The following is a 20089-nucleotide window of genomic DNA, read 5'->3' as shown; positions in this document are numbered from 1 at the left end:
GGACATGCTGCTTCTATTCTCCCAACAATGGTTGATGCCCTCAATATCAGACATGAGATCAGGGCCGTTTCTCTGGACGTATCTCAAGCTTTTGATATGGTCTGGCATCCTGCCTTGCTCTCCAAACTCTTTCAATGGAATGCAAGGCCAACTCCACTCTTGGATTACTGACTTCATCCACTCTCTTAGCCATTGTGTGGCTCTCAACAGAACCCTTTCATCTCCTCTCCCTGTCAAGACTGGAGTACCCCCAAGGCAGTGTTCTCGGCCTCTTCTTATTCCTAATCTTCGTCAATGATCTAACTGACTGGAAAATCCTCTTTATCTCTTTGCTAATGAGACTGCCATGACATGCCTTTTCCTTCTGACAAACAGGTAGCAGCCTCTCCCCTCTCATCAGACCTTGACAAAATCACAAACTGGTCAAACACAATTTTGTGGATGTATCCACATTGTTCACCCTTACCTTTGCGTTCTCCCTTTCCCATCATCGTCACCTGCATTCCTTGTTTGGCCGTCTCCATTTACTTTCTCTCTCTGCTATGCTGTTGGTGTTTGCCCTTTCTCCTGCTTTTCCGTTTGTTATGTTTTGTCCTGATTTGGTCTGTGCAATTGCTCTTCCATGAGCCTCAACCATTTTAAAAATAAATAAACAAGCAGTCGTAGACTGGTACTTACGAAATCGTCAACTTGACCTCTGACCTTGCCTAATAAAAGCTGTCTCTCGAGAAGGCAGCGATGTAAACCAGAAGTTTTTTCGATGATTCTGTACCAAACCATCAAAAATCGAATGTTTTGGATGTTTGACCTCACTGTGACCTTGACCTTTGATTTTGACCAAAATCTAATCAGCGCTCATCATCACCCTCCTGAATCACGTGGTGTAATTTGACATTGGTAGCTTCTTCTGTTCTCGAGTTTTCTGTACCAAACCATCAAAAATCGAATATTTGACCTTTGACCGATTTTGACCAAAATTTAATCAGCGCAAGCCATCACACTCCTGAATCACATGGTGCAGTTTGACATTGGTAGCTTCTTACGTTCTCGAGTTATCGTGCCGACAAACAATCAAACAAGCAGTCATAGACTGGTACTTACGAAATCGTCAACTTGACCTCTGACCTTGTCTCATAAAAGCTGTCTCTTGAGAAGGTAGCGACACAAACCAGAAGTTTCTACGATGATTCTGTGCCAAACCATCAAAAATCGAATGTTTTGGATGTTTGACCTCACTGCGACCTTGACCTTTGACCGATTTTGACCAAAATCTAATCGGCGCTAGCCACCACCCTCCTGAATCACGTGGTGTAATTTGACATTGGAAGCTTCTTCTGTTCTCGAGTTATCATTTTTTGGATGTTTGACCTTTGACCGATTTTGACCAAAATCTAATCAGCACGAGCCATCACGCTCCTGAATCACGTGGTGTAATTTGACATTGGTAGCTTCTTCCGTTCGAGTTATCTGTACCAAACCATCAAAAATCGAATATTTGACCTCACCGTGACCTTGACCTTTGACCGATTTTGACCGAAATCTAATCAGCACAAGCCATCACCCTCCTGAATCACCTGGTGTAATTTGACATTGGTAGCTTCTTCCGTTCTCGAGTTATCATGCCTACAAACAAACAAACAAAAACGGAAGGCATCAATATACTTACGAAATCTTTAGATTTCGTAAGTAACAAGCAGTCATAGACTGGTACTTACGAAATCGTCAACTTGACCTCTGACCTAGTCTAATAAAAGCTGTCTCTGGAGAAGGTAGCGACGCAAACCAGAAGTTTCTACGATGATTCTGTACCAAACCATCAAAAATCGAATGTTTTTGATGTTTGACCTCACTGTGACCTTGACCTTTGACCGATTTTGACCAAAATCTAATCAGCACGAGCCATCACCCTCCTGAATCACGTGGTGTAATTTGACATTGGTAGCTTCTTCCGTTCTCGAATTATCGTGCCTACAAACAAACAAACAAACAAGCAGTCATAGACTGGTACTTATGAAATTGTCAACTTGACCTCTGACCTTGTCGAATAAAAGCTGTCTCTCGAGAAGGTAGCGACGCAAACCAGAAGTTTCTACGATGATTCTGTATCAAACCATCAAAAACTTAGCGTCGACCGAAGCAAAAATCTCCATTTCTCCACGCAATTATACCTCAACGGTAACTCAACGACACGTATGCTGGAGCGCACTGCATCATGGGACGACCCGTGACGCGTCGAGTGAAATATTTTTTTCCAATCTTAAAACGTCTCCAAAACATCCAATTTTTACCGGAATTTCTACAACCGAGTTTTAAGCGTCCTAAGCGATCGCAAAAACCGAAGACAAAATGAAAAGCGAAGTTAAAATGAACTTGTAACGTCGACCGAAGCAAAAATACTCCATTTCTCCACGTGAATTTACGGAATTATGTTTGACCTCACTGTGACCTTGACCTTTGACCGATTTTTGACCAAAATCTAATCAGCACTTGCCATCACGCTCCTGAATCACGTGGTGTAATTTGACATTGGTCGCTTCTTCCGTTCTCGAGTTATCGTGCTTACAAACAAACAAATAAACAGAAACGGAAGGCATCAATATACTAACGAAATCTTTAGATTTCGTAAGTAACAAGCAGTCATAGACTGGTACTTACGAAATCGTCAACTTGACCTCTGACCTTGTCTAATAAAAGCTGTCTCTGGAGAAGGTAGCGACGCAAACCAGAAGTTTCTACGATGATTCTGTACCAAACCAGCAAAAATCTCCATTTCTCCACGCAATTATTTTATATTATTTTATCAAAGTCACAAAATCGTAATATTCGGCCATCCACCAACAATCTTTACATAATCCGACGGCTTAGCGTGTCAGGCATGCGACGATAACCTTTATTGGGATAAATAATGACATTTGAACACCATCTTTATCGAAAACACCGTCAGCACGCGTACGCAAAACCATACGTGACTCAACGACGTGTCTGCTCGAGCGCACTGCATCATGGGACGACCTGTGACGCGTTAAGTGAAATATTTTTTATACAATCTTAAAACGTCTCCAAAACATCCGATTTTTACCAGAATTTCGACAACCGAGTTTAAAGCGTCCTATGCGATCGCAAAAACCGAAGACAAAATTAAAATCGAAGTTAAAACGAACTCGTAACGTCGAGCGAAGCAAAAATACTCCATTTCTCCACATGAATTTACGGAATTATGTTTGACCTCACTGTGACCTTGACCTTTGACCGATTTTGATCAAAATCTCATCAGCGCTTGCCATCACCCTCCTGAATCACGTGGTGTAATTTGACATTGGTAGTTTCTTCCGTTCTCGAGTAATCGTGCCTACAAACAAGCAGTCATAGACTGGTACTTACGAAATCGTCAACTTGACCTCTGACCTTGTCTAATAAAAGCTGTCTCTGGAGAAGGTAGCGACGCAAACCAGAAGTTTCTACGATGATTCTGTACCAAACCATCAAAAATCGTAACGTCGACCGAAGCAAAAATCTCCATTTCTCCACGCAATTATTTTATCAGTCACAAAACCGTAATATTCGGCCATCCACCAACAATCTTTACATAATCCGACGGCATAGCGAGTCAGGCATGCGACGATAACCTTTATTGGGATAAAAAATGACTTTTAAACACCATCTTTATCGAAAACACCGTCAGCGCGCACACGGAAAACGTTTACGTGACTCAACGACTCGTCTGATCGAGCGCACTGAATCACGTGACGTGTCGAGTGAAATATTTTTATACAATCTTAAAACGTCTCCCAAACATCCGATTTTTTTACCAGAATTTCGACAACCAAGTTTTAAGCGTCCTAAACGATTGCAAAAACTGAAGATAAAATTAAAATCGAAAAAAATAAAACCAGAATTTCGACAACCGAGTTTTAAGCGTCTTCAGCGATTGCAAAAACCGAAGACAAAATTAAAATAGAAATAAAACGAACTCGTAATGTTGAGCGAAGCAAAAATCTCCATTACTCCACGCAATTATTCAATATTATTTTATCAAAGTCACAAAACCGTAATATTCGGCCATCCACCAACAATCTTTACATAATCCGACGGCTCAGCGAGTCAGGCATGCGACGATGACCTTTATTGGGATAAATATTGACTTTTAAACACCATCTTTATCTAAAACGCCGTCAGCGCGCACACGCAAAACCTTTACGTGGGTCAACGACGCGTCTGCTCGAGCGTACTGCATCATGCGACGACCCGTGACGCGTCGAGTGAAATATTTTTTATACAATCTTAAAACGTCTCCAAAACATCCGATTTTTACCAGAATTTCGACAACAAAGTTTTAAGCGTCCTAAGCGATCGCAAAAACCGAAGACAAAATTAAAATCGAAGTTAAAACGAACTCGTAACGTCGAGCGAAGCAAAAATACTCCATTTCTCCACATTAATTTACAAAATTATGTTTGACCTCACTGTGACCTTGACCTTTGACCGATTTTGACCAAAATCTCATCAGCGCTAGCCATCACCCTCCTGAATCACGTGGTGTAATTTGACATTGGTAGTTTCTTCCGTTCTTGAGTTATCGTGCCTACGCAAACACGCAAACACACAAACACACAAAAAAACAGATGACAGAAGTCATCAATATACTTACGAAATCTAAAAATTTCGTAAGTCATAAAACAACAATACCCCGACATTCGCGGCATTTTCCAGAAATGTATTTAGGTTTGAATCGCAGGTCCGACAGTGCATCAAATTAACTTTTGATGCCACAGTTTTTGAAATGTTGTTGAAATCGGTTAATTTCTGAATAAAAAGGGGTTCCATGTCGCATAATCAAATGGAATATCAAATATTGCATTGGAGTCATCAGAAGGAACCCAGATAAGTAAAGACGGAGTCATCGGGTGGAACCTGGATATGATTCGGGTTTCAGCTTCCACTCGACTATCAAACCCATCCAGGTGCAGCCAAGTGAGCCTTAAAAAAAACATTCTGCAATAATTCACTTCTCCCACAACAGATAGACAAAGAAAGAAATAAAGAGTCAAAGATAACAGAAAAACAAGCAAGAATTAGAAAGAATAAAATGTGAAAAGTAGGAAAAAAAAAAGTGTGAAAGGATCAAAGAACAAAGATGATGAGAAGAACCTGGATATATTGATATCAGCAGTAACTCACCAGGCTCAAACACAGCAACAGGCACAAGCTGCCAGAGGTTTGTCAGCAGGGAAGCACAGTCCACACAGCTTCAGAATATGGCACAAACATAATCAAATGGAAGAACAAATATACATTCTAGTAATCAGAAGGAACCTGAATAAGTAAAGAGCAAAGATAGTCATGGGGAACCTGGATAAGATCGTTTTGCATACCCTGATAGATTTTTTTTATCCCCCACCAACCAACGAAGTTGGCGGGGGATATAGAAATTGGTTCCGGCCGTCCGTCCATCACATTTCGTTTCCGGAGCTTAACGACAAATCCCCTCAAGATATATTTATGAAATTTGGTACACATATCAAGCAAGTGCTGAACTGGTGCCTTTTGATATTTTCTAATTGATAGGTCACATGGTTTGGCAGCCATGTTGGATTCAAGAAAAATATTAAATAATGTTTTCTCTGAAATCACCTAACCTAATGAAGCGATAATTTGCAACTATCATCTTCCATCATGTCTGCATACATAGTAAAATTATGACGTCACCTGGTTTGGCGGCCATCTTGGACAGAACAAGGACATATGTGTCCAAGAGCCACGTCAGGTTTTGTCTTCACCAGAAGAAGAAGAAGAACGCGGAGCTCTCTGAGAGCCAGCGTTCGCAACGCGATGCTGCTAATTCAAGAAAAAATAAAAAAGATAAATGTATTAATCACAACTTCCGATATTTCGTCATGTGCCTTGATGGAGCCAATAGCAAGACCCGTCATGGAGGCTCCTCTTCATGACGAAAAATCGTGTATTTACGAAATTACAACACATTAAATGGAATAATCTTTAAATAGTAGCGTGAACTTTTTGCAACTTTAAAGCAAATGTCCAAATATATTTAAAAGTTGATGATAGACGCTCTCAAAAGGCACCCTCAATGCGAGGATGTGTACAGGTGTTTAGTATTTAAGGAGATCCGGATCCTCATTATAAAAGAGCCGAGTCCTAAAGGTTTTGTCTTCACCAGAAGAGCAAGAAAAAGAACAACGCGGAGCTCCCTTAGAGCCACGTTCGCTACGTGAGACGTGGCGAAAAACACACCTCATCCGATTAACACGAAACTTCACACACATATTCCACTAAAGGATTGGAGGCAGAATGCAAATTTATGATGTCATAGGTCACATGGTTCGTCAGCCATCTTGGATTGAAAATTAATAAATTTTAAAAATGTTTTCCAGAATGGCTGGACAGATTGAGGAAAAATTTCACATACACTTTCCCCAAGACATCCTTTCAGAAGTTTGTTAATTTCTAATTGATAGGTCACATGGTTTGGCGGCCATACTGAATTTACCCTAAAACCTTCAAACACCTTCTCCAGAACGGCTGGTCAGATCAAGGGGAAACTTCACACATTGCACACGCTTTAGGAATACAAGTTTGTTAATCCTTATTTACTATGGTGGGGGATATCGAAGACTTTGTCTTCAAGGGATGCTAGTTTTTTTTGGTATTCTGTTGAACCAAACACTGTCCAATAGGATTATGCAGAGGTAGCTCTGTCTAGTTGTATTGTCTAGTTTGGGTCTGATTATTGACCCAACTCAAAACTGTTAGACTGGTACTTCACAGATAATGTGTTTACATCACTGTACTGTGTGTGCTATCTCTCCGGTGGATGTTAAACTGAGGACTCGTCTGTACACGTTGCTGGTGGACAAAATAAAGTAACTGAGGTCAGTGAGGGCCTCTGGTCATGTATCTCCCATTACCCGTAGGTGTAGGTTAGCTCGTACGGAAATGTAACCAACAAGTGCAGAGGGGCACTTGGCTCTTTAACAGCGGCTTATCTGTACTCGGTCGTAAACTGGCTTTCAGTCTTTCTCCTTGTCATTCTCTCAGCAGACACTTCCACTTTTCTCTGCTCAAGTTTGACTAACAGTCACATTTATACAGCCACTCTCCTACAGCTGCTTCTTTCCACCTGCAGACTTCCATCCTGAAATCACTTGCCCACTGTGACAGTCTCGCACCAATGACATGTCCATACGTGATACTAAATAATCCATGTCATCTGAAAACAGGCTCGGCCAGCTTGGCATGGATGGAAAGCACACTTTGGATTTGTGGTGTTGGTGTCGGTGATGTAATCATAAAAAGAGGGGGTGGGGGGCAAACGCAGATGAACACTTTTGGGATAGCCAGGGTCGAAAAGATTGCTAGATGGTCTCACTCGCACGTTTATGAAGCCCCAACCTGCCAAGGTGAATTTCACAGCACAACGACGAATAGTGGTGGTTTCTCCAGTAAACATACACCACCAGTCAGAAGCCCCTCGTGTGTGTGTGTGTGTGTGTGTGTGTGTGTGTGTGTGTGTGTGTGTGTGTGTGTGTGTGTGTGTGTGTGTGTGTGTGTGCGTGTGTGCGCGTGTGTGCGTGTGTGCGCGTGCGTGCGTGCGTGCGTGCGTGCGTGCGTGCGTGCGCGCGCGCCACTGAAATGTTGCACACGTCTTTAAAATTGATTTGGTTCACCACTTCACTGACTTTTTTTTTTCTCTAAATTATTTGTCTTTATTGAAATTGCACAATATTTTAAACGTTTTTTCCCCCCTCGTCAATATTTCAGTGTCATGTGGGAGATTGGATGTGTCACATGCTGACGACGTTGGTGTACCCCCCAACAGACAAATTTTATTTTTTTCCTTTGGTGTATAGTTGCCAAATACACAGCAACGAACAGAAGCCCATGGTAAAAAAAAAACCATGATGTTTTTTTAAACAAGTCTTTTAGTCTTTCACTGGTTGAAAGAGCTCAAAATGGGAGGTTATATATTTCTTAACAGGAAAGAAAAAATTTCTGGAGCCTATACACTACCTGGGTTCAAATTTTTTGGGGGGGTTTGAGTGAAAAAAATTACAATTTCCCCAAAGGTTTGGATTGATTTGAAGCAACTTTGATTTAATCATTTGTGTTCTCCCTGATGAGTGTTTGTGCTTCAGGGTGGGTCAGACAGACAGACAGACAGACAGCATTCGCCTTCATATATATATATATATATATATATATATATATATATATATATATATACATATATACATATATACATATATACATACCGTATTTTCACGACTATAAGGCGCATATAAACGTCTTAGATTTTTGTCAAAATGTGCGACGCGCCCTATAGTGCAGTGCGCCCTTTGTGTGTATAAAAGAACAGGTATGTGCGGTATGCAGAACATTGCTGTTTTAACAACCCCGAAAATGGCAAAGAGACACGCTTATGAAGCTCAGTTTAAACTGAAGGCGATCAGCTATGCGGAGGAACATGGGAATCGAGCCGCGGCGAGGAATTTCCAGATCAACGAGTCGATGGTTCGAAAGTGGAGGAAGCTGGAAAACGAGCTGCGACAGGTGAAGAAGACGCAGCTGAGTTTCCGTGGAAACAAGGCGAGGTGGCCAGAGTTGGAGGAAAGACTTGAGCAGTGGATCGTTGAGCAAAGAGCAAGTGGGAGGAGCGTTTCGACGGTCACGATCCGACTGAAGGCAGTATCGATAGCGGAGGAAATGAAAATCGAACATTTCCACGGAGGTCCGTCTTGGTGCTTTCGCTTCATGAAACGGTGCCATTTTTCCATCCGGACCAGGACTACGATAGCGCAGCAACGTCCGGCGGATTATCAAGAAATGATGGAAAACTTCCGCTCCTACTGCAGCAAGCACATCTGCGACAAACGGATCCAGCCGAGCCATCGGCGTGAACCGGCCGTTCAAAGTGAGGCTGCGAGCGGCGTGGGAGCGGTGGATGACCGAAGGAGAGCACAGCTTCACAAAGGGTGGAAGGCAGTGCCGGGCGAGTTACGCCACAGTTTGCCACTGGATTGTTGATGCCTGGGCTAACGTGTCTGCTGGCACTGTTGTCCGAGCTTTCGCTAAAGCCGGCATCATTTCGGAGGAGCCGCACGGTGCAGAAAGTGACTCTGACGGCGAGGAAGGTGGACCTGCTAGGTTGGGTTTAGCGCAGTTCGATTCCGAAACAGAGGATGAGGATTTCGATGGATTTGATTAAAGACTATTACCGGTATTTGATTGTTTTAGTATTTTTGTAACTAATACTTTAATAAAGCACAACCAAACTCAATTTTGCTCCCGATCTATTTTTAAATACGCACACTTGTGTGCTTGTGTGAGTGTGTTGTTGTACGGCGGACGTACGTAGTAGAGGATATTCATATAAAACCCGCGCCCTATCGTGAGGAGCGCCTTATGTGTGTGTCAAATACAGGAACGGCACACACAACTTAGACTGCGCCTTTTGGCACGGTGCGCCTTTTGGTCGTGAAAATACGGTATATATATATATATATGTATATATATATATATATATATATATATATATATATATATATATATATATATATATATATATATATATATATATATATATATATATATATATATATATATATATATATTTGTCACTCATTCAAGGCATTTGGTGTTGTATCATTACACCACTTCACAGACCGGTGTTTGTGGGTTTGTTTGTTATGCTACCTCTCGTCCTCCATTTCTGGGCCAATTACATCCAGACTTGCTTCAGAGGATCAGCATGACCACAATTTACAGAGGTGTTTTTATCTTCGCCGGTTGTCGTGAGGGGGGGGGGTGGGGGGGGAGGGGTGCAAATTCTCGATGTAAATGTGTATTATGTGGTAGTGCCTCCAGGTGAGGGAGGGTATTACAAGACTCCACAATTGAGAGTACAGTATTCCTGTCCTCATGTTTTCCAGTGTTGTGAGGTGTTTTAAATTATAAGCAGTAGGTATGTTTTTGCTTCATGCACGTAACCCGGAGGGGGGGGGAGGGGGGGTTGCCGATACAGAGCTGTCACTTACCTATACCCCGTCCAAATAAAGGTATGTGTCAGAAGAGCATGTTGCATGCTTGGAATAAGATTGCTTGTCGGGCGACCAAGACCAATATCTTGTAATACATCCAACCTCTCCACCAAATTTTGTCTGAATCCGTCCGCAACTTTTTCAGATAGCTTGCTTGCACACGAACATTCAGGGGTGAAAACATAACCTCCGTCCACCTCCGGTGTGGAGGTCACAAGAACAGCACTTGGTACAGCGAATACCTCCGCCAGTCTGAACAGTTTGCTTTGTATCCCACTGATAGGCCGAACCCTCATCCAAACCTTAAAGAGGAGGTTTTGGGTCGCTGATGATTTCACGTGATTTGAAGGTTGTAAGCACATCAATAAACGTGGGGTATTTATTTTCTTACATTTGAAACTCAAAATATGCCATTATTAACTTTTGAGTCAAAACTTTTGTCAGTGATCGAAAAACAGTCCGGAAGTTACCGAAGATGCTATGACGTCACGTTCTCCGAAAACTTCATGAACATTCGGAAACAGCGTGTAAACAATGGCGAGATGCGAATCAGAGAGTGATTTCAGCGGCGATGAAATTGAATGTTTTCATTCCGATATTGCCGAAGACGAGTCGGAGGATGATGGGAATTTATACTATGGAGTTTCTGGCCCTGAGCCATATAAATTTGAGCCACTTGCAAGTGCAAGAAAACGGCCTATTTCATGTACAAGTGGCAGGACTGACTGTCCGGCAGTTCACACTGACATACTCCACCAGACAGATTGGTTTGTAGATTTTCATTTTCTTGTTCAATACATAAAATAATGTAAAGTTTGATTCATCTGTGACTTGATATAATAATTTTTTTAACCCTCTAGTAGCCCTGGTGTTGGCTCAGTAGTTAGGGTGGTGGCTTGGGATCCTCGGGTACTGAGTTCAAGCCCCGTCGGCCGCTGAATTAGTACACCAGGGGGTTGACTCAGCCTGTCATCCTTCTGAGGTCGGCGAAATGAGTACCAGTTCCAGTGTGTGTACTGGTAGAGGGGCACTGCATCAGCAAGACAGTCGCGCTTCAAGAAATGATAGCTACCCCTGCAGCTAAGCTGCCATACGACCACCACCAACCCTCGAGTCACTCAAAAGTCAGAAGTAGAATGACTCAATAATGGACCCAAATATATTATACACCGTAGCCTTGGCGTTGAAGTCTTTCTGCAGCTGAGCTTGACCCCAGCGAAAGTGAACAGTGAGAACAAACCCCAACTTTCAAGAGACTGTTGTGGCATATCTATCTATAATTCAAGCAGTCTGTGTCTGTGTCTGTGTGACACCGCTGTTTCTCGACAACCACTGGTCCGATCTAATTGAAACTTACCAGGTATATTGCTGGGGACCTGAGTATGTGCCTTTTCAAGGTTTGATATTAATTGACAAGTGCTTCCCAAGTTCTTCCCAAGGAGACGCTGCGTAGGCGTGGCCTTTGGGGAAGAGATTCTCAGCCACGTTCCCCATTACGGGTTACAACGTACGGACTTCTGGATAGTGTATTCTAATAATTTCTCGATTTCTTATGCGCATTTATAGATAAACACAATGCCCCAATCCTTGAGAGGTGACAGTGTGAGAAGATGAAGCAGAAGCCAGTTGAGGTGGAGAAGGCTGAATGGTGGGCACAGCGTCGTGCTTGTTTTGAAACCGAGATCACTCATTGCGTTGCCTTCATAATCCTCAGCTGTGAAATGGTCACCACAAATGACAAGTCTATCCAAAGGGTCCTCTTTACCCGTTTTCTTTGGGGGAAAATTCGCCCGTTTTGTTTGTACAAATCTTATCCACTGCCGGCGAATGTTTGATTCCTTCGGGAATCGGTGGGAGTGATTAACCGTTTTCCAGCCATTTTCGCAAAACATGACGACACACGTACGAGGCATGATGTACAAATATCCAAATAACTTCTACAATAATTGAAAATAAAAAGGATAATATAGACAGTTGCAAGCTCAAAATAAGCGAAAGAATGGCCCGCTCAACTGGACACTTCATCAATGAGCGAGTGAGCGCCGCTTTGTTTTGGAGAACGTGACGTCACCATCCATATATGGGCACACGGCTGTTTTTTTTCAACGGCCTCGAGAAATAACAACTTCGGAGTTAAATTTCATTAATTTTCCCAATAGTTAGGCAACAACAATAGTTTGCATCAAACTATTTAATGCACATATAATCATATTGAGAAATTTTCAGAACATGTTTAGTGACCTGCAACCTGCGCTTTAACCAAAACCTAATCGGCTTGTTCTTGTCATCCACCCAACTCCTTTAGGTTTTGTCTGAATCTGTCCACAACGTCCTCCTGCAGTTGGGTTACTTTTTATTAGGAGGTTGGTGGCAGGATTTGTACTCCGGCCACCATCCAACCCTTCATTCCGCAAAACACAAAAACGCAAAAAAATCTGAAAACCCACTCTGTGGGAGTACCTCTTATGCAGCTTCCCTTCGCAGGGCAGCTCACCGGATGATGGGATTGGAGCAAAGCCTTCGGGACCCCCAATCTTTGATGATCGGAGGGAAACCACGGGGTAACATTCCTGGGTCAGATTGCTGGAGAGTGTCGGAGTGATGCTGAGGTGTCGTCCACCAGACGGTGGTCTCCTTGGGTTAACCTGAGGCGGTCCCTTCGGGTGGGTGCCTGGAATGTCTTCTCCCAAAGAGAGGATTATCACCTGTCTCTGTTATCATCTGAGCTCAAGCGTTTGGACATCGGGATTGCAGCGCTCTCTGAGGTTCGGAGACCGGATTGCAGCAAGATAATGGTGGGTGGTTACACCTACTATTGGTCTGGTTGCCCTGATAGTTACCATACTCAAGGAGTTGCTGCAGCTGTGTCCAATAAGCTGACCCCAATGATAATTGAGGTAACACCGGTCAACGAGCGTATTATGAGATGAAGTATTCGTCACTCCTTCCATGTCATTTCCCTGGTCTCTGTCGATGCTCCGACTGAGGCGAGTGATCTCACCGTGAAGGATGCATTCTATGCCACGCTCGAGTCTTTGGTTGATCAGTGCCCCAGACGAGATACACTTCTCGTCTTGGGGGATTGCAATGCATCGACTGGAACTGATAGGGATGGTTATGAGACATGTGTTGGTCCCCATGGGTCAGGAACTATGAACCAGAACAGGACTAAATTCCTTGACTTTGCAAGAAGTCATGGACTTAGGTGGCTGGTTCATGGTTTCAGCACCCACAAGCTCATCGCTGGACTTGGTATTCCAACGCTGGCAATGTGGCAAAGGAGATTGACCATGTCCTCATTGATTGTCGCTGGAGGATGAGCCAGAACTGCAGGGTCTACCGGAGTGCTCAGTTTCTCAATACTGACCCCCGGCTTGTTGAAGCAACTCCAAAGCTGCACCTTAAATCCGGGAGAATGGTACCATCCCAGCCGAAGCTGGATATTGGCAAGCTCAAAGATGAGAGGGTTGCTGAGGAGTTTGCGAACAGGCTGAGTGGACATTTGGGGGGTCTGGGTGCTTTGGGGGGTCCTGAAGAGTTGTGGAGTGCCTTCCAGACCACCGTCCTTGATGTTGCCGGTGGATGTCTTGGAACTCACCGCAGGGCAAAGAAGAATTTTATCTCTCAAGGGACACTGGATACCATTGACCAGAGTCGTAGGGCCAGGCTGAATGGCAGAGCTGAGCTGTTCAGGGAGCTGAGGCGTAAAACTGTAGTGCACCAAGGGTGGTCAAGAAGGCCTATGTGCGAGGAATCTGTGAGGGGGTTGAGCATCACCTGTAGGCCGGTGATTCTCGTCCCGCTTCCAGGGGAATTCGCGCATTGCGTTCATCCAAACCCATCCCTCTGTTCACTGCAGTTAGAGCAGAGAGTGGGAGGCTCTTGACAGAGGAGTCTGAAGTGAAGGCCCGCTGGGCAGGTTACTTTGGATGGTTGTACCAGGCTGATCCACCAGCTGTCGAGTTGGACGTCAAGGGTGTTGCAATCCCTGTTGCTGACCCTCCAATCAACTATGGTCCACCTTCGCTTGTGGAAACACGAGCTGCGGTGAACCGGTTGAAACGGGGTAAAGCTCCAGGGATCTGTGGCATCCATGCTGAACTTCTCAAGGCTGGTGGAAATGCTGCACTCGTGTCGTTGCATGCAGTTTTGTGCTCTGCCTGGAACACAGGCATCATCCCAACTGATTGGAAGAGGGACCTTGTTGTCCCTCTCTGGAAAGGGAAGGGTGATCGCCAAGACTGCAACAACGACTGAGGGGTGATGCTGCTCTCAGTGCCGGGCAAGGCCTTTGCTCGGATCATTCTTCGTAGGGTTCGCCACCATCTGCTTGAGCACCAGCGTCCAGAGCAGTCAGGCTTTACACCAAAGAGGTCAACGATTGACAGTATCCTTGCTCTTTGGGTCCTCACCGATCGCAGACGAGAGTTTCCGCAGGGGCTGCTTGCAGCCTATGTTGATCTCTGTAAAGCATTTGATTCAGTGAATCGGGATGCCCTCTGGAGGATTCTTGGTCTTCGTGGGATGTCACCAAAACTGATCGATCTGATGTCTGAACACTACTCTGGTACTGAGAGTGCTGTGAAATGTGGTGGTACCATCTCTGACTTATTTCAAGTTGTTACTGGAGTTCGCCAGGGGTGTGGACTGGCCCCCACACTTTCAGCACTTGTATGGACTGGATTCTTGGGAGGATTTTGGAGAGATCAAGCTGCGGTGCATCGTTTGGGAATGTCAAGATATCGGACCTTGATTTCGCAGATGATGCAGTCATCTTTGCGGAGACTTCAGATATCCTTTTGGGGGCCCTCGAGGTGCTGAGTGAGTCTGAGCCGCTGGGATTATGGGTTTCTTGGGTCAAAAGCAAGATCCAGGCTTTCAATGACATCTTGGATGCTGCTGTCCTGTCTGTGTCTGTTTGTAGTGAGAATGTTGAGGTTGTGGAGAGATTCACTTACCTTGGCAGTGATATTTATGTCCCTGCTGGCTGTGAGTCAGAGGTCGAGACGTTTGGGTCGGGCCTGGGGAGTCATGGATTCACTGGATCATGGGGTGTGGCGCTGCCGGTATCTGTGCGGGAGGACGAAAGTCCGAGTCTTCAGGTCCTTGGTGCTTCCAGTCTTGCTCTATGGATGCGAGACTTGGACTCTGACCAAGGATCTGAGACGGAGACAATTCCTTTGGTACCAGGTCTCTTCGGAGAATCCTTGGCTATCGCTGGTCGGATTTTGTATCCAACGAGCGGTTGCTGAGGCCTAAGTCACATTTGCTCTACGGCGAGGATACGGCGGCCGTACGCCCTCTGAATTGACAGAAACGTGCGGCGGCTGCAGAGTTTCTGAGGTGGCCTCAGGGTGGCCCTGCGCCGTATGGCGATATTTTACAGGCAGTAGGGTCACCGTGGAATTATAAGGCGGAGTTATAACTTTTTTCATTTCTACATTCGCCACAGCAATTCGACAAGCCGAAACAAAAGAACTGGTAAAAAAAAAAGAAAGAACCCACTCGCTGCCGTCCGTCTGGCCGCACGGTCACCCTGCGGGCACCTTGCGTCTGACTTGAAAATTCTATGGCCGCCGCAGGAACGCCCTAAGGTCACCGTGCGACGTCAAATCAAAGACCTACGGCACCCCCACGTTTTCGGTCTCCACAATTTATAAATACGCCGTGCGGCTCCCTGAAAAAAAACAACATATGTGACTGCTACATTGTGTGACCGTGGAAATACTGTTGCTGCCATATAATTGCTAGTGGCCGTAGATTTTGGAGACCCCACGGCCTTCGTGGCAAATGTGACTGAAGCCTGAGAGAGACTCGGATGAGATTTGTTACCTGCATTGTCCGTGAGCGTCATTTGCGGCTGTATGGACATGGTGCTCGTTTTCCTGTCGCTGATCCTGCTCACCAGATTCTCTCAGCAAGGGAGTCTCGTGAGTGGAGTAGGCCAATGGGCCAACCACGTGCCTCATGGTTGCAGCAGGTTGACCGGCATCTCAAGGAGATGGGGATGGGCCTGGCATCTGCCTGGGGATGGCCAGACGGAGGCCCCTGGAGTACAGTGGGAAAGTGGAAGCAGCGACGCGCTCTTCTGGCACATGCTCCCATACCTGACCTGACCTGTCCACAACTTTTTGAGGGATCATATTGTATATCGTTTTGGCACAATCACTGAATGGTGAAGAATCACTGAAAATTTTTTGGATCTGGATCTTCACCAAAATCGAATCTATTTGTGCTTGTCACACACCCAACCTGTCCACCTAGTTTCCTCCGAATCCGTCCATAACTCTGAGATATCTTGCTCATAGACAGACAGACGGGTGAAAATTGATGGTGGAAGGAGGGAATGACTACCGTAATAGTGCCATCACAGAATACCGTAGGATGTACTTTCACAATAAAGAGAGGTGCCCTGTCACGCAGCACCTTGTTTTGCCAGGGTGCAGTACCCTGGCCACCTCTTTTTCAACTGGTGAAGGGTTAACGTCCAAACAGCTTCTCTCTGCTTCCCAAGGTGGTTAGCAAACCTCAGTCGATGTGCTGTTTATTTCATTCATCCATTGTTCTAACTGTCTGCCGATGCAGATCGACACTTACCTTTACCAGCAGGGCTAGTTCTTCATTCTGGCTTCACAGATTTGCCATGTTTCACACTAGCGTCAGTTGTGTTTCTCCTCCTTTGACTAAGATGATCGACGTATGCTTTCTCTCTTTGAAGCTCATTTTTCAAAACACAAAGCTGATGCTATATTCAGTATTTCATTGCATGTTTTGAGCGAAATTGGAGGGTTGGGGGGTTCAGGGTGGAAGACCCCAATGCTCCCTATGTAAATCGGTCTGGCATATTTCCGCTTCGATTTACTACAAGTCACACTAAAATACACCAATTTTGGGGAAATGATTCCTTCCGTAAGAACAGGTTATTTGCTCGTTGCTCCCGATTTCTAACAGCAGTATCAGCAAAGGAAATGCTGGTGGTGAAACAACTCAAATGTTCATATCATTGATGGAAAAGAGACACCTTCATTTTACAAGGACTATAATATTTTATCTTTTCATTTTGACATTTGTAATCACAAGGCTATTGAATATTTTGTTGCCATGGAACCTTCATCCTCTTCCCCCCCCCAATCCCCCTCACCCCTTCGTGCTCATTAATTATTGGAGTTGAATTTTTTTTTAATTCAAATGATCACCTTTTGGCGGTCTTAATCAACATGTTTTTTTCGGTGCTTTTGCCATTTTGTTTAGGTTATATGAATGCTTGATTAGAACAGGTATATAATTGTATCATTCAAATGTCAGAGCCGCTGTAAAATGTGATTCCTACTTTGTGACCAGTACAACCTCATATTCTTGCACTTTTCTGGTATTTGTTTGCAGCCCGTGGTGGACGTGGACGTTTTCGTGGAGATCGAGATCGTGACGATCGTCGTGATCGTTTCCCAATCGGAAACACCAGGCTCTTTGGATCTGGTCGTGACAGGGACAGGGACAGGGATAGGGAGAGAGACAGAGACCGGGATAGGGAGAGAGATAGGGAGAGGGATAGAGAAAGGGACCGGGACAGAGAGAGAGACAGAGACCGGGCACTACGTGAGCATGAGAGAGACCGAATTAAACGTGACTCCCGTTCAAACCATGAAGGTGACTCTGGCGATATGGGTCCACCTTCCTCTGACACTCCACCCGGCTTACTGCACCATACTGTGCTGACTTCAAACGGATGTCCGCTCCTCTCCAACAGTTCAGAAGTCTCAGACCAGCTAAATGCGACACAAGACCAAGTACCGTCACTTATGAGCCTGAGTTTTGCTCCAAATGGCCAATCACCTTTGACAAAAAGTTGATTGTGTTGTGACCAGTTTTCCCTGAATCAGGCAGCCTCACATTGCTGTAGGTCACAAACTTATTATTATTTTTTTTAAAGATTCCTGTTGATGAATAAGATTTGCAGTTTTGTTAATTTGAGTATATTGTATAAATAATATGGTCATAACTTTTCAGTTTAATTGGTGTTTTGCATATTTTCATGTTATTCATTCTGACGGTAGATAAAGTAAAGCTAACCTGTTTCATGTACTGAAAAATAAAACTCTTCAGATGTCCTTGACAGTCGGATTTCTTTTATTTCTTTGTTTTTGGATTTTCAGGGGACATTGCTGTTTAATGATTTCTGCATATTAAGTTTTTCACTTTCAACAAATCTTGTAGTAAAACAGTTACAATCTCAAGCTGCAATAAATTATGAAGTCATCCACCAACAGGTCATCCATTCCACCCAAAGGAAGAACGGATTTCTAAGTCCAAGGAATTTGCATAATAAATGTCCAGTAGTTTAAGCACCCCCTACCCGTTTGACCTTATCACTGGAAGAGAGAGCTCCATTAAGACACGACGCAACTGTGACGCTTGTGTTCAGAAACAGGCATCTTGTGACGGGGTTCATCAGCAGAACCCGTGCGTTGAACTCGACGTGCCGGAAGCTGTGATCCTTGCTCCATCGTTGCCGGTGGAACTCCGAGTCGAAAGAGCGCAGCGAAAAGCTCAGCCACCTTGTCTCCGCTCAGGGCTGAGGTCTCGAAAAACTGTGATCCCCACTCGCTTACAGCAGTATCCTGTGCCGTCTGTGCTATGATCATGGACTCGTCATTCAGGGGCGTGTCTGATTTATTGGCCACAACGACGAACGGCAGTTTGCTTTCACCCGTTCGCGCCTCGAGCAGTTCCTGCCTGAGCCAGCGCAGAACCTCGAACGAATCTTGTTCATGGGGGGAGAATACAAGCGCCACAGCGTCGCTGCGCTGCATGGCAAGGCGGCGCATGGCGGGGAATGAGTGCCCGCCTCCAGAGTCTAGTATTTCGACGCGCCTGGTCATCCCACCTGGACCATCGCCGAAGCGCAGCTCTGCCGGCACACGGTCCAGCGAGTAGAAATCCTCCACGGTGCTTTCGTATTGCGCTTCAAAGGAGCCGCGCAAATACCGACGGATAAGAGCTGTCTTTCCGGCACCTGCTGGTCCGAAGAAGGCGAGTCTTAATGCTCCGGGCGTCGGGCCCCTTTGCTGGGCCATGCCAGAACAGTGGACGGACCGAGAATGAGCAGCCCGGTCTCAAGCTGTCTGAAATGCTCGTTTGATGCCGCTTCACTACGGGATCGCTCGTGCCTGAAGCAGTGCGCGGGCGGGCGGTGAAGATTCCGGGCAGGGACGGTACAGGCACGCTCGGCACAAATGGGAGTCGTGAGCGGGGTGGAGTCGCTGTTCCTCCAGTGCACATCCCTGGGCCGTTCATCGTCCGTCCATTCCTGTTGTACAATCTGTCAAATGGCATGGATTCTTCCTTGAATTGCCATTTGCTCATTGCAGTCATTAGTGTTATTTGTGTGCTTTGACGTTGAAAATGTCTCTTCCATCACATCCTGGTGGTGTGATGAGCATCGTGGAGATCTGCTTTATTTTCAAAAAGGAATATTTGAAACATTGGTAATCCTTTTATTTTTCTACCTATGACCAACTTCCAGTTAAATAGTCGCTTTTTCCAAAGGTTCATGTGTGGGAATGACCATTCAGCTTGATTACAGGGGAGTTTTTTTGGTGTATTCTTTGTAGCATTGGCCAGATGGTAAAATGTTGTTATGGCGTCTGTTTCCCACGATGTGTCCACTGCAGGGCAAGCCACCTCATTGGTGTTGCTTTTTCCTTTTGTGCCCAGGTCTTGCTGGTAGATGATATCAATCGGTGAATTGTGCATTTTTCCCTCATTACCGAAAGTGTTCGCCTGATGATGCATGAAGGAGGAATGTCTGGATTTCTTGTATGTTCAATTGCCATGGGATTTTGCTGAGGTTCTTTATTCCTAAATCATTCTCACGTCAGTAACTGGAACAGGGATGGTGCTTGTCTTCCTTTCCCACATTTTTTCGTGATTATTTAATTATGGAAATAAAATTATGGTATGACCAAGGAAGATGTTATCCATTTTAAGATGAGTTTACGACCGAGCTCGACACCAGACTGAATATGGCTGTCTGT

General features: G+C 44.8%; 2 protein-coding genes across 3 annotated transcripts in view; one reads left to right on the top strand and one right to left on the bottom strand.

Annotated features, from left to right (window-relative positions):
• The window catches only part of LOC147034717 (putative ATP-dependent RNA helicase DDX5), a 47027-nt gene extending 28864 nt beyond the window's left edge, over nucleotides 1-18163 (top strand). For both annotated transcript variants that reach the window (XM_085887649.1, XM_085887640.1), the window contains exon 13: nucleotides 17439-18163. In XM_085887649.1, the coding sequence (XP_085743775.1) occupies nucleotides 17439-17905 (467 nt within the window). In that variant the 3' untranslated portion in view covers nucleotides 17906-18163. The remainder of the gene's footprint in view (nucleotides 1-17438) is intronic.
• LOC147034716 (ras-related protein Rap-2c-like) lies at nucleotides 17734-19879 on the bottom strand. The gene has a single exon (XM_085887663.1). The coding sequence runs from the start codon at nucleotides 19127-19129 to the stop codon at nucleotides 18443-18445; it is 687 nt and encodes a 228-aa protein (XP_085743789.1). The 5' UTR covers nucleotides 19130-19879; the 3' UTR covers nucleotides 17734-18442.
• Nucleotides 19880-20089: the final 210 nt, after the last annotated feature.

Source organism: Eptatretus burgeri, chromosome 1 (assembly GCF_056783735.1).
Source record: "Eptatretus burgeri isolate ZD-2024b chromosome 1, Ebu_testis_v1, whole genome shotgun sequence".
Taxonomy (NCBI): domain Eukaryota; kingdom Metazoa; phylum Chordata; class Myxini; order Myxiniformes; family Myxinidae; genus Eptatretus; species Eptatretus burgeri.
Note: the sequence above shows the minus strand (reverse complement) of the source record. Positions and strands in the feature narration are given on the sequence as shown.

What these genes read in the sequence shown, in the direction of transcription:
- LOC147034716 (XM_085887663.1), bottom strand. Translation starts at nt 19,129, where the DNA reads ATGGCCCAGCAAAGGGGCCCGACGCCCGGAGCATTAAGACTCGCCTTC.